The 12692-nt window shown below is 37.0% G+C and overlaps 1 protein-coding gene across 4 annotated transcripts in view; it reads left to right on the top strand.

Moving 5' to 3' along the window:
* Window positions 1-12391, top strand: part of LOC129570026 (uncharacterized transmembrane protein DDB_G0289901) — a 31383-nt gene extending 18992 nt beyond the window's left edge. Inside the window, exons 1-9 of one of the 4 annotated variants that reach the window (XM_055449383.1) lie at window positions 3287-3732; window positions 3837-3991; window positions 6354-6455; window positions 6562-6711; window positions 9865-10398; window positions 10516-10587; window positions 10954-11208; window positions 11438-11623; window positions 11712-12391. In XM_055449383.1, coding sequence (XP_055305358.1) covers window positions 6380-6455; window positions 6562-6711; window positions 9865-10398; window positions 10516-10587; window positions 10954-11208; window positions 11438-11623; window positions 11712-11896 — 1458 coding nt within the window. In that variant the 5' untranslated portion in view covers window positions 3287-3732; window positions 3837-3991; window positions 6354-6379 and the 3' untranslated portion in view covers window positions 11897-12391. Of the gene's footprint in view, window positions 1-3286; window positions 3733-3836; window positions 4003-6353; window positions 6456-6561; window positions 6712-9864; window positions 10399-10515; window positions 10588-10953; window positions 11209-11437; window positions 11624-11711 lie in introns of those variants that run through there. The other 3 variants (XM_055449381.1, XM_055449382.1, XM_055449384.1) reach the window with 3 other exon arrangements.
* The last annotated feature ends 301 nt before the right edge of the window (window positions 12392-12692 follow it).

The following is a 12692-nucleotide window of genomic DNA, read 5'->3' as shown; positions in this document are numbered from 1 at the left end:
CTCGCTCTGTTTTTGTGTTCGATGTTTATTTCATTTTCTTGAGAGAGCATAGTGATTTCAATTCAAATAAACTGTTCGAATTATGACTGGTGAATGCGCATCTCAAAGAAAATCCTGAGCACATCCGAATGGAATAACACCGTGTGAAACAGATTCGCAACGAAAATAATGACAAACGAAATATTTATGCAACGTAGAAAACTCGCTGACAAAAAAAAAACGAAGCAGCAGCACAGAAAAAATAAAAAAACTCGAACGAGGTCACGTCAAAATGAAAGAGATAGAATGCAAAGAAATTGAAGATGTGCATTGTGTACAGCTGTATCGAGAATGCGACTCAACTGAACACGAAAAAAAAAATGCCGAATCTATTGTCGTCATCGAGTATCGTACAGAAGGATTGAAAACAAGTGAAAAAACCAACATTTCGCCAAAAATATTAATGATGGAAAAACATTATTTTTGGCAACGGATCAAAAGCGGCTTGTACAAGTGTGTGTATGTGTGTGTGTGGATATATTTAAAGTAGGCCGTCTCGCTCCTCGTTACCCGCGCTCATTTATTGTATTTCATTGTACGTGCAAAAAAGTACTGAAGTATGCATTATGAAACGAATTGGAAATGTTTATCATAGCATACACCAACCCAAACCAAACCGAAGCGAACCGAACAAAAAAAGCCACGGAGCACAACCTTTATCCGCCTAGTGGCGACTGGCAATAACGAATGCACATTTTCACATAATGTTCTGTGTAATTCGTAATACCGAAAGCAAAAGCAAAAGCAAAACGATATGAATCTTGCTGCGCCGCTTTTTCGCTCGCCTGAGTTCCGCCTTTGCACGATGACTTTTATTGGACTAGCGATTTAGCGTTGGATAAAATATTTCAGGAATTTGAATTGGTTTTTCTTTCCATTTTTCTTCTTCTATTTTTTTCATACATTTTATTATTCGGCCCGCACATTTATTTACAAATGTATGGGAATTAACTCGGTGTTGTGATCAATAGGCCAATTTGGATGAATATGGTCTTTTCTCCATTTAGTGGTGTTATTCCGAACGATCCTTTTAGTACCAAACAAGACATCCTTTTGCGAAGAAATCATTTTTTATTGCATTTTTTACACTTTGTCGATTTGGTAACGCTCCAAAAAGATTTCCACTTCTCTCCACGTCCTTTTTTTCTGATTATTCCAGTGCAGAAGAAACTATACCATGAGAGAAATCCTCAACTGATGGGCATATCTGTCTTTATATCAGCAAAATGATGTATCTCTTTAGTACTTTATGTTTTTCAAATAAAAACTTCGTCCGAAAGCAACAAAACGATACACACACCGAACAACAAACTCTTGGTCGTCTTTCAGCCACTTACAGTCGACGTAACTGCCAAAAACTACGATGTTGTCGAAATGAAAATTTTCAAATGTTGTGTTCCTCCTTTTGCCCGTTTTTTTCTACCACCCAACTATTTCCATATTAGCTTTGAATAGCATGTCGTTTGCTTTTCCAAAGAAGACAGCAACAACGACAATAACGACGACGACACACAATCTTTTACGAAAATACATTTCGCTTTTTCGTTCGTTTGCTAGCTGGCTCACTCGCCCGCTTGCTCATTTCCTCGACATTGTGGAATATTTTTTCGCATGAACTACTTTCTTTTGTTGACAATTTATTAAATTACTTTATTTCGTTGGTTCGGGCAATCGTAAGTACCTTCTAAACATGTGACGGTCGTTATTCGATTTTTCCACGTCTCTTTGGTGTCATTCACAGTGTAATGACACAAAAGTTTGTGACTCCTTTCCGGTCAAATATTTAGACGCTCATGAATGAATGGCAAAACTTTTCAACAATATTTTATGGCGATATTCTCTCATTTTCGAGTGAGCGAATGCGCGCACGCACGTAGCAAACCAGCAAAACACTACGTCGGCTTCCAATCATCTAACCACGACGCCTGGCGAAAAAAAACACATATACACACAGACTGAGCCAAATGTTCTCGGCATGAACATCATGGTGACATCAAACAATTGCAAAGTGTCCCACTCGTTGGCGCTGATATACAGACGCATCACATCTCACTGTAAATAGATTGATGGTTACGTCTGCCTGAATTACGTCAAAACGAAATGACAGTCGTGATTCGAGAAAAAGTTTTACGTCTTGCGAAAGACTTAAAATAGAATCCCTTCCATTCCAAACGATAGAATGATGTTCAGAAACGCATATGCAAATGGTTATGCTTATGCTTATGCAAACAATTGCTTGAAATGTGGACGAACAATGTCACAATATGTTTGCTAATTTTATTATATTTGTTCTGCGTATGCAGCGCTGTTAGCGTTTTCCATTTTCTTTCCATATATTCTAATGGAATCAATTAATATAATTTACATCTGAGACAGGAGTAGCGAGTGTGTCTAAGTGTAGAAGAATTGTAGAAAAAGTTTCGATCGTTATGCCGCGAAGCGTGCAATTTTTTTCGCTATGATTTATGTCTACCGGATGCTCTGAATAGAGTTATTCTCTCGGCCCACTTTTTCATAACTTATTGATCACGAACCTCTCACGTAAACACTTCATTATCTGAATCACATCAAGTTGAAAGAATGAAAACGTTCCGAAAACAATACGGTGATAATTTGCAACAAACTTTAAATTGTGTTAATAAGATGCATTTGATACTACGTTGAATTCGAATAATCAAAATCTAATCGAGATAATGAGTTCGTTTTGGTTCACGCTTCATTGAATAGGTTCTCTCGCGCGCGCACAAACACTGACACATATAAACCCGAATCGGTGTACACACGCACGTCGGATAATAAATGGATTTTTGCGTGTGTTGATCGTTGAAACATAACAAAAACTTGAAATGCCATTTTTGGAGTCGAACAACCGCAACAGACGCATGATCTATGATGAAGCGGCAGCGGCGACTTATAGAAGGTCATGAGAGTTAAACTCATAAGACTCAATAATCGCTGCTACAAAATGATATGTGGTTTCGTCTTTTTTTTTGTTCGTCTGTATGAAACAAGTGTCGTCAGTGAATTCGAAGAATTTGAATTTCATATCAAGTTAAATTGCCAACAAAACAAGCAATTCTGACTATTGCAAAGAGACGATGTATTTAAATTGTTCGTAGAGCCGATTCAGTCAAATCAATTTATTTTATTTAAGGCGAACAAATGAAAATGAATGATTATTGCATATCATTTGAGTAATAATAATCGAAATTGAAAATGCGACGAATAAAATTGAAGCACACACAGTCAGACTCCCAGATACAACGTTAGAGTAATGCAATTTCTCGATTGAAAACATACCGAAATTGTGTTTTTAATGAAGAGATTTACATTTATTCCACGAATGAAACGCGATTCATTTTTATAAAACTCTCACAATCACAATCACAACGCAAGCATCTCGCACAATAGTCGTACGAAATAGAAAAAGTTAATTTGTGATTGAATGAGAAGACAACAGCACTCAGATAGCGCGACACATGCTTCTCTCTCGTTGTTTGCACAAATACTACAACACAATGAACAGTTTGAAAAAGTCGCATAAAAAGCTTGCCGTACTTAAGCTTGTCGCCGCTAACTCATTCAGTTTCGTTTAATTGGTGCTGTAGAACAGATGCTGTTAAAGTCTTCCCCGTCTGCGTCATTAGTGTGAAGTGAAACAGTTTTGATCGCAACACCAACCAATACTTTCGGGTAATTCCCATTTTACAAACAAAAAAACACATTTTTAACTTTGTTTATAGAGTTATTCTCGGATTTTTTTGTTTTTCTTTTCCATTAAAAACCCGGAATGACAGTCATTCTGGACCGAAAAATCTTGTGTTTATCAGCAGCAGTGGCACATAGTTCAACAGCAACAACAAAAACAACAACGAAATTAAAAGAGAAGAAGTGACGAAGAATCGAAGCGATAAGTGTTCAGTGTATTGAGTTGTCTGGCCCTCGTGTTAATGTTAGTGTTGAGTACGTGTGAGCGTGTGTGTTGGAAAGTAAACGACGCAATTTGATGGTCAATTTTTTTTTGATGTAATCTAAAATGGAACCATCATGAGCGATAAAATAGTCGCCGTCGATTCGAGTTTCCGTGTGAATTAATTGATTCAATAGCCACTAATTGAACGTAATGACCAAAACGATTAAAATCATTCGGTCTGTGTGTGCAATGCGCACTACGATTTTAAATGATATGTAAACAACAACCGAGATTAATCTCTCTCCGTATGCAATTATTCCACATCCCTGTTCTCAATTGCTATTTCTAGAGAGAGAGAGTGCGGAAAAAAAGTTTGTTTTTGTTCAAAGTTTTGATTTATTTCATTTCAGATCATTTTCAATAGTTCCATTTTTGTAAGTCATGAATTCGACGTGTACACAATAACTCCGAGAAAAAAACTTTAACCATTAATTCACCTTTCAAAAGCACTTTTGTATTGAGCTTCGTTCTGTGTTTATTCAAAGGTGTTAATCGAATTTTACATCCGCTTTTGTGAATGTTATACAATTGGGCCGAATGAGGTCGGTTGGGATTTGGCCTGTTCAAAATGTAGAATTGTTGTTAGTTAAAAGGGGGTATTTGCATTTAAAGCAATCGCTTTAAATCATTTGCCCACACCAGTCCTTTCGTCCGTTTTTAATCAAAATGTTGCGTCCCAGACATCGGTTTTGCGTGTAACAACAGCCAACCAGCATCGTTCTGCTTGGCAAATGAGTTTAAGTAATTTGAATTTCATGGCTGCGTCGTTCATCATTTTCGATGATAAAACTATTATGCAGACTCATTGAACCGCAACAAATGTTGTGGTTTCAGCAGAAGACACACAATTTGCCGTCTGTCGAGTAGCATGAAAATCAATATTAATTTAAGAAATCCCCCAACTGAAATTGAATCGAATGGTTTTAAAATAGTATGGCAGCCACTGCAGAAATGGATTCTGCAAATGGATTTTCTAGATAATGTGAGATTACAGTATAGAGTCGTAACGTATCGTGGAGTAGAAATCGATAAAGAAAAAAAACTGAACTGCTATTAATATTTGCCATTATCATTCGGTTTTATATTCGGAATTGGATGCGAACATCGTAGCGTAATAAAGAGATGAGAGAAAGAGCTTAAGTATAGAATCCATATAAAATAAATCTTATCCAGTATTATCAGGAAACGAAAAGCGCGCTCACACATACACAAAGACGTACATACGGAGAAAAGTTCTTAGTCAATGATTGCCCTACTCAATCATCACCATCGAAAATAGTTTATAAACAACATTGCCAATGGCTGATATCACCAGCACAACCTTCCACTACTTCATACGTCGGCAATTTTCCGACAGTTTTTCTTCTCTTTTCTATTCTTATTATTACGATTGTTGTTGCTGTCGTTGCTGTTGTTCATGCTTCGAGAACAACAGAAGTTTTACGAGAAGAAAATTCAGAAAATATAGCAATATTTCTTTCCTTTGGATGGAATTGATTTATCGCGTACACGAGATACGAATATGAATTATTTATCGATAAATCACACACGATCAAATGCGAAAAAAAAACAACTAAGAAGATGAGAGAAGCGGAAGCGACAAAAATCCAGAATCAAAACGTGTTTTATTAGAAATCACACAAATATGTGTGGCGCACAGCGGAACATGTGTGATCGAAGAAGTTTTCGACTATACTAGTATATGGTAGCGTGAATGAATGAACGGATGGGCAACGGGATTCGTAATAAAGCTTCAGATGATTCGCAGCAAAGGGCATCTTATTTGTTGGCCTGCAGCATTTCAGCAGCAACATAAAATATGTTGTACGTCATGTTATTCGTGACGATGCTTTTGCCCCTCGGCAAACCGTCATGCACAATTGCCATATAAGAGCTCTCTATCAATATACAATTTTATCGACGTCGTCTCCAGATACGGGTAGTTTGCAACACTCCTCCCTTCAAAGGGCTTGCCAGTGGCCCACGCGATGCATGTGTCACAACTTCCAAACATATTAATATATTAGTTTCGAACCATTTCATACGCATGGAATCGACAGCTCAGTCTTTGTTTTTTGTTCTTATCGAAGAAGTTTGGCTTCTGCTATTTTCCGTTCATGAATTTTCCTCTTTGACATTCATTAATGTGCAGACGAGAGAAATAACCCGTCAATACATTTGAATAGTAAGCAAAACAAAGCAAAGGTATTATGATTACCTACACAATTCATATCTGTACATGAATGAATTTCAAGCATATTTTTGGATGTCGTTGAAATGTCCTTTGTTATCAGCATATGTGCGCACATAAATTTATAAATATCTTCTCCATTTGTTTCAGATAACCAAAAAGACGATTCCGTTGTCATGAAGATAACGATGGATTTGACTCATACCCTGCTTCTGCTGGCAGCTGTTGTTTGCTCAGCAAATGCATTCTCAAGTAAGTATTGTGACCACTAAACTCGCGACTGAAATCAAATGGCAAACTAAAAACGAATTGGGTTTTCTCCATACAATTTCCTCTCTCTTTCGCTTTTGTCACGCAGAATATGGTCGTACGTGCAAGGACATAGGTTGTTTGCCGAGTGAGTCTTGCGTTATTGCCAGTGATTCGTGCAGCTGGAGCCAACAAGAGGGAAAGGAATGCGGTTCATACCCAACATGTAAAAAGTCGAGCACCGTGAACAATTCACCGGGTAAGCGAAATTTGAATATGGTTAGGCATGCAAAATTTTGACTTTCTAATTGTGTTCGTCTATTGTATTTCCTTTGGGGGGCCTAAATTGAACAAAACATTTCGCACGATAAACTCGCACACAAACCAAATCATCAACGATACACATCACACACACACACACACACAAACAAAAACAAAAACACATCGATATTGGGTTGCACTGCACTTTGAAATGATTCAAAATGAAAAAACAAAAACAAATGGAATCGGAAAATTGCATGGATTGAATACAATAATTTGATATATTCAAAACAATGTCATTTCCACACGAACGAAACAAAAATGGAATCATTGAATCACCTCGACCGCATCTTTCTTTCTTTCTCTTTCTCTCCTTGTTTTATCTATGATGCAGGTGCCAGTTTGAATCCAGCCCCGGACAATACTCGGAATAAACAACAACCGAATGGCTATAATCCGGGTAATAACTACAATCCAGGAATCGATCCGAACCAAATATTTGGTAATCCTAATCGAGTACCACAAGCGAATCAGCCGTGGAACAATTTACCGATCTTCCCGCCAAACCCAACATCTGGCCGCGCGTCACCACAGCAGCCAATTTATCCACAAATGCCGCAAAATTATCCAAATAATCCATCAAATCCGCAACACTATCCAAACGGTGTAAATCCATATCAGGTTCCGTTCGCGTTCGGTTTTCCGCCACCCGGCCAACAGTTCAACATCTTTCCGCCGCGACCAACGACGCGTCAGCCCAGTCTACTCGACCAATTTCTTTACAACAAACAGGGTGGCCGACGAAATGCCGCCGCTACTTTCGACAATTCGTGGCATCGTTCATCGTTCATTGTCATTCTTAGTGTTTGTAATGTTTTGCTCGGATTCATACTAACCAATGCTCGTCATTAAGTCACTTGCAACATTGCATCACAATCGATATTGATATTGCTCTATACACAACAAACACACACAGACACCAACCGGAGTTCTTATTATTTTGCTAGTTTCATTTAAAACCGGGCTAACAACCTCATCCATTCGATACATAGTTGCATTGCACACGTCCATTATTGAACATCCAATCATATGGATATTTGAATAGGATTAAATTGAATGCATAAATAATGATACATGAACCGTTGGTTCCTGTGCAATTTCGGTCGGTTGATTATATAAACATATATAAATGTATGTTGCCATTGATGCAATTGAACAAGGTTTTCACGTGAATCTACCACTAAGTAGGCAACCCGTCTAATTTACGATTTAACAACGATTTTTATCGCACTTTGTACAAAAAAAAGAGAATAGAAAACCTTTTGAACCCTTTTGTTGTTCCAGTCCCATACACATTTTATACACAATCGGAACGCACGAATCAATGAAAAAAACAAACACTTTTTCTCTCTTGGAACAACAAATAGCCTAAAGATCAAAAACACGATACTTCAAAATTCAATATAAGCCTCTAATGTCAATTATCTAGAGAGTTACTTTTGCGATCACAACATTTTTTTTTCAATATATTTAAAAGGAGTTGAGGTTAGGGATTTTTATTTTATGAAACCAAGAGAAAAGAAAAACAATGTATTTTCAATTGGGTGGGTCTTCCTTTAAGTTGTTTTCTTTTTCATCATTTTTTTAAAGATCGATTCTTAATTGATATGATATTAACCGCAGCATGTAGAAATATGAGCAGCAACTTAATAAATCCATGTTACATTGGAACAAATCATACAAGAAATCGGTCAAAAATGTGTTTTTTCGCAAAACAATTAGTAAGACTAAACGTATTTATGTATGTAGAGAATAGCAACAAAAAGAAGATGGAGAAAGAAAAAACGAAAGAAAAACAATGATAACTGCACACACGACTGTTCAATTTCGATGTGCATATTTATGGTCTTATTCACAATAATAAAGTAGTCAATATCGATCCGAGACGAATTTTAAATATGGAAGAAAATAGTCTAATTTTTTATTTGCGTCCAATTTTTTGTGTGCACGAAATGTAATAAATTCTCTTGTTTTCAATGCGAATGTGATGATTTATCTCTAAACTATATACTTAATTTGTACTAGGGAATTGCTTTAGTGCTAGAGTGTATTTGAAATGCCCGAATGAGAATGTTTTGCGACCGTGAGCCGCAACAAAACAGCCATGGCGGTTTTGAAAAATGTGTATGCATTATTTGCGGCTGATTTTATACTGTGAAAAATTGAGAGAAAATGCCAAAACAAAATATTGATTGTCATGCTTAAATTGCTTCCGTTTTAGTAGAACATACAAAAGTCATAATTTATTGACTTGTTGAATGCATACGAACCAAACAAATGCCGTCAAATTACTCGAGAAGAATTGCGGTCTTTTTTCTTTCGGAAGAAAACCGATTCGCTTCGAATATTCGCCACGAGTCGACAACTTTAATTTGTATTTTTTTTCACAATCTTCTTTCAAATTATCGTTTTGTACGGAGTTTTGCCAACTTTTCTTGATTCTTTTCAACGAAGTGCCTGTTTTTTTCGTATAAGATTCATTTTTTTGTTTATCACACACACAAAAAAATACAATGTGAGTGAAATACGTAGTAGTTTCGTTGATAAAATGGTCTGGCTTTTTCTTTCCCAATGCAGAACTATCATTCGGGCAATCCTTCTTTTTCTATCAATTTCTCATGAAGACATTCTTTTTTTCTTGATTTTTTAACAAATTGTGTAGAAAAAACAGAGATAATTTAATGTGAATTTCTGTCAATCTACTGAAGAAGTTACAAGTCAAATCCAACTGATATATACAATACATATGCAAGCATACCGTAAAACATAAGAATAATTCTAGAGAAACACGAATTAAATTTTGTTCTTTTCATTTTATTTAAACAAAATACTAACTATATATTTAAGATTACGACAATTGTTGCGATTTTTTTTGTTTGTTTCTGTGCATTTTCTGCATTACAGTATGGAAATATATGGAAAAAGACTTTCTCAACTGTTTAATTGTCTCTTGTTCTTCTTTATCTTTTGTTTTGAGTCTTTTTTTGTGTTTGTTCTGCTTAAGTTTTGTGTTTGGGCTATTTTCTGTCTCATTCTTTTCGTGTTCACTTTTAAGTTCTTATGTTTGTGTGATTAAAAACATTCATTTTAGGACAAGATTCAGATGGATCACCACACAATACTGCGACACGTCGACCGTATGCACCGCCTTCATCTAACTCCGGCGGAAATGCGCCGCCAATGCAACCAAATCCTCAAGCTCCGAACAGTGGTGGAAATTTGTATCCAAGCATTCCAAATGCTCCAAGTGCACCGAGTGCGCCAAATCCAGGAAACCAATACCCCGACCCATACGGTGGTGGAAATAGAAACCCGAGCGCACCAAACCCATACGACCCATACAACGGAAACAGAAACCCGACCGCACCAAACCCATACGACCCATACAACGGAAACAGAAACCCAAGCGCACCAAACCCATACGACGGCAATCGTGACCGAAACCCATACGGAGGCAGAGACCCATATGATGACAGAAATGACAGAAACAAAGGTTCATCATCAGGGGGCTCATCTACATTCGGTGATATTTTCAACTTTTTGCGTAGTGGCGGTAGCAGCGGTGGAGGCGGCAGTAGCGGAAATAGTGGTAACCGTTATGGTAGTGGTGGCCTAGGTGGCTCAGGTATGAATCGATTGTTATTATTTTCAAGAGTGAAATAGTCTTATTGATGTAACGAGCATCTAAGTATTACTTTTGCGTGTGTTAATAAGATAAGATTACTTGTTTCTATATATTCAGGCTCAGGTGGCCTTAGCTATGGTGATATATTCAATGCTCTGTCTGGCGGCGGCAGCAATCGCGGAGTATCAGGTATATTTTTTTTTTCGCAAGTTTTACCCAAGAATCTCATGTTGACTTACACAGTTTCATGAGTTTTCTGCAGTAAAATTGTCATCTTTCTTGTGAATTAAATCAAAGTTTCGATAGTTGTATCGGCGAGAGGCAAACTAAACTCTGCCTTTTATAACTTGTTACAAAATGTGATTCTTCGAGAATAAATTTGCGTCGAAAGTTTTAAAATGGTTAATAGTCGACTGCTTCGCACGATATATTGCAACCTAACTTTACTTGGCTACGACTCTCACCGATAGTATTTTTACAAGTACAAATGAGACAGTATTATCACAAGCATTGAAACTATACAAGCTATTTATTACGTTCAATGATGCATTTTAGGAAGCGGCGGCGGTTTCTCGGACATTTTGAACTCATTCGGAAATCGTGGATCAAGTGGAAATCGTGGTGGCTTTGGTTCCGGCTCCGGTGGCTTTGGGGGTAGTTCAAGTGGTTCAGGTGGTTTGACTGATATTTTGTTCGGACGAGGAGGTGCTGGTGGACAACAGCCCCAGCCCCAGCCCCAACCAGCATCGTCCGGCGGTTCCAGCTCAAATAACGGAGGAAGCTTTTTGTCTGGAATTTCATCAATTTTCGGTAAATAGAATTCTGACAATCAAATTTGACTTGAATTCCCTTGAACCGGTTTTTTTTACTTGTCCATGATAAAAATTATTCGTGTACTTGAGTTCAGCGCATTTCATAAAGCGAAAACAATTCTTCAAATCAATAACAGAATGACTTCTGAGATTTCTATCTTAATCACTTTGTTTACTGATTGTTTTTTAATTTTAAACTAAATTGATGTATTCCTTCAATCTTGCAGGTCAACAGTTGGCTGATTCTTTGGTGCGAAATGCTCTATCAGGAAATCGTGGGGGTAGCTCATCGGGTTCTGGGGGAGGTGCTTCAGACATTATCAATAGTTTCCGCTACGGAGGCTTGTTCAACGAGAAAAATGGACACGATGCAGATAAACCAAAAGTTACAGTCAGTGGAGCAGGACCAGGTGGTATGTTCTGATAATTTTTGTTTACTAATTATCATAAGTTGAGTTCAACGTGGTAAATCAACTAAATATATTATTTTACAATTCACAGGGTATCCAACACAAGCACCATATCGTCCCGGTGGCAATAATCCAGCCCAAAATCCAAATACATATCAAAACCAGAATGCTCAAAATGTAAACAGAAACAACGTTTCGAACGCAGCTCCACAATCACAAGGATCACAAACATCAAATAGAGCAAACCCGTATGGATGGAGCGTCGGCCAAAACTAAATCAAAATCCAAATTTTGACAAGAGCACATCGTCCACACAGATTGACCATAACAATATTTGCTAGGAACTTTGTTTGAGATTCTAATTTACTAATTGTAATATAACTCATTTTCTATAAGATTTTAATGCAAGGACACTGTCTCTCAGTTCGAGAGTCTCAGATAGACAATAGCAAACAGTTTACAAAAACCATTTCATTGAATAATGCATACTGTTAGGGATCAAAAGCTGAACCAAATCGCATGACGCAATTCAGTAGAGATCAAGTTCATGTATATACATAAGATAGTTTTGAATGAATTTCACATGTATTTACAATTTAAGCAATGTACACAATTCACTCTGTCAATGTAAACGATTTCGGTTTGGTCCGGACTCACTCACTCACTCACTCACTCACCGATGATATCTAAAATTTCAAACGAACCAATTTTGCTCATTTATTGTGAAGACACTTTACAAAATCAATAAAGCAATACTCTCACATGGAAAAACTTTTTGAACTATTTTGTTTTAATTTAAGGCAAAGTGTATACACCTTTCGTATTCTTAATTTATTGATAGAATATATTGGTCTACAAATGGGAGATAAAGTCTCAAAACAATAGTAAACCACATCAAATTCGGTGCAAAAGTTGCAAAACTTAACCACCTCAGATCCAAAACTAATATTTACTTTCAAAATTTTCTGCAAAACATCATTCTGCCCATTGAAAACTGAACGTTCAACAGCTCTGAATTTAGTTTACTCAGTTTTCTGGTGATCTAATGAAACGAGTTCCGCACTATCATTTT

The sequence above is a fragment of the Sitodiplosis mosellana genome, unplaced genomic scaffold, assembly GCF_009176505.1.
Source record: "Sitodiplosis mosellana isolate CC-2019 unplaced genomic scaffold, AAFC_SMos_1.0 Smas_scaffold_47, whole genome shotgun sequence".
NCBI lineage: Eukaryota > Metazoa > Arthropoda > Insecta > Diptera > Cecidomyiidae > Sitodiplosis > Sitodiplosis mosellana.
Note: the sequence above shows the minus strand (reverse complement) of the source record. Positions and strands in the feature narration are given on the sequence as shown.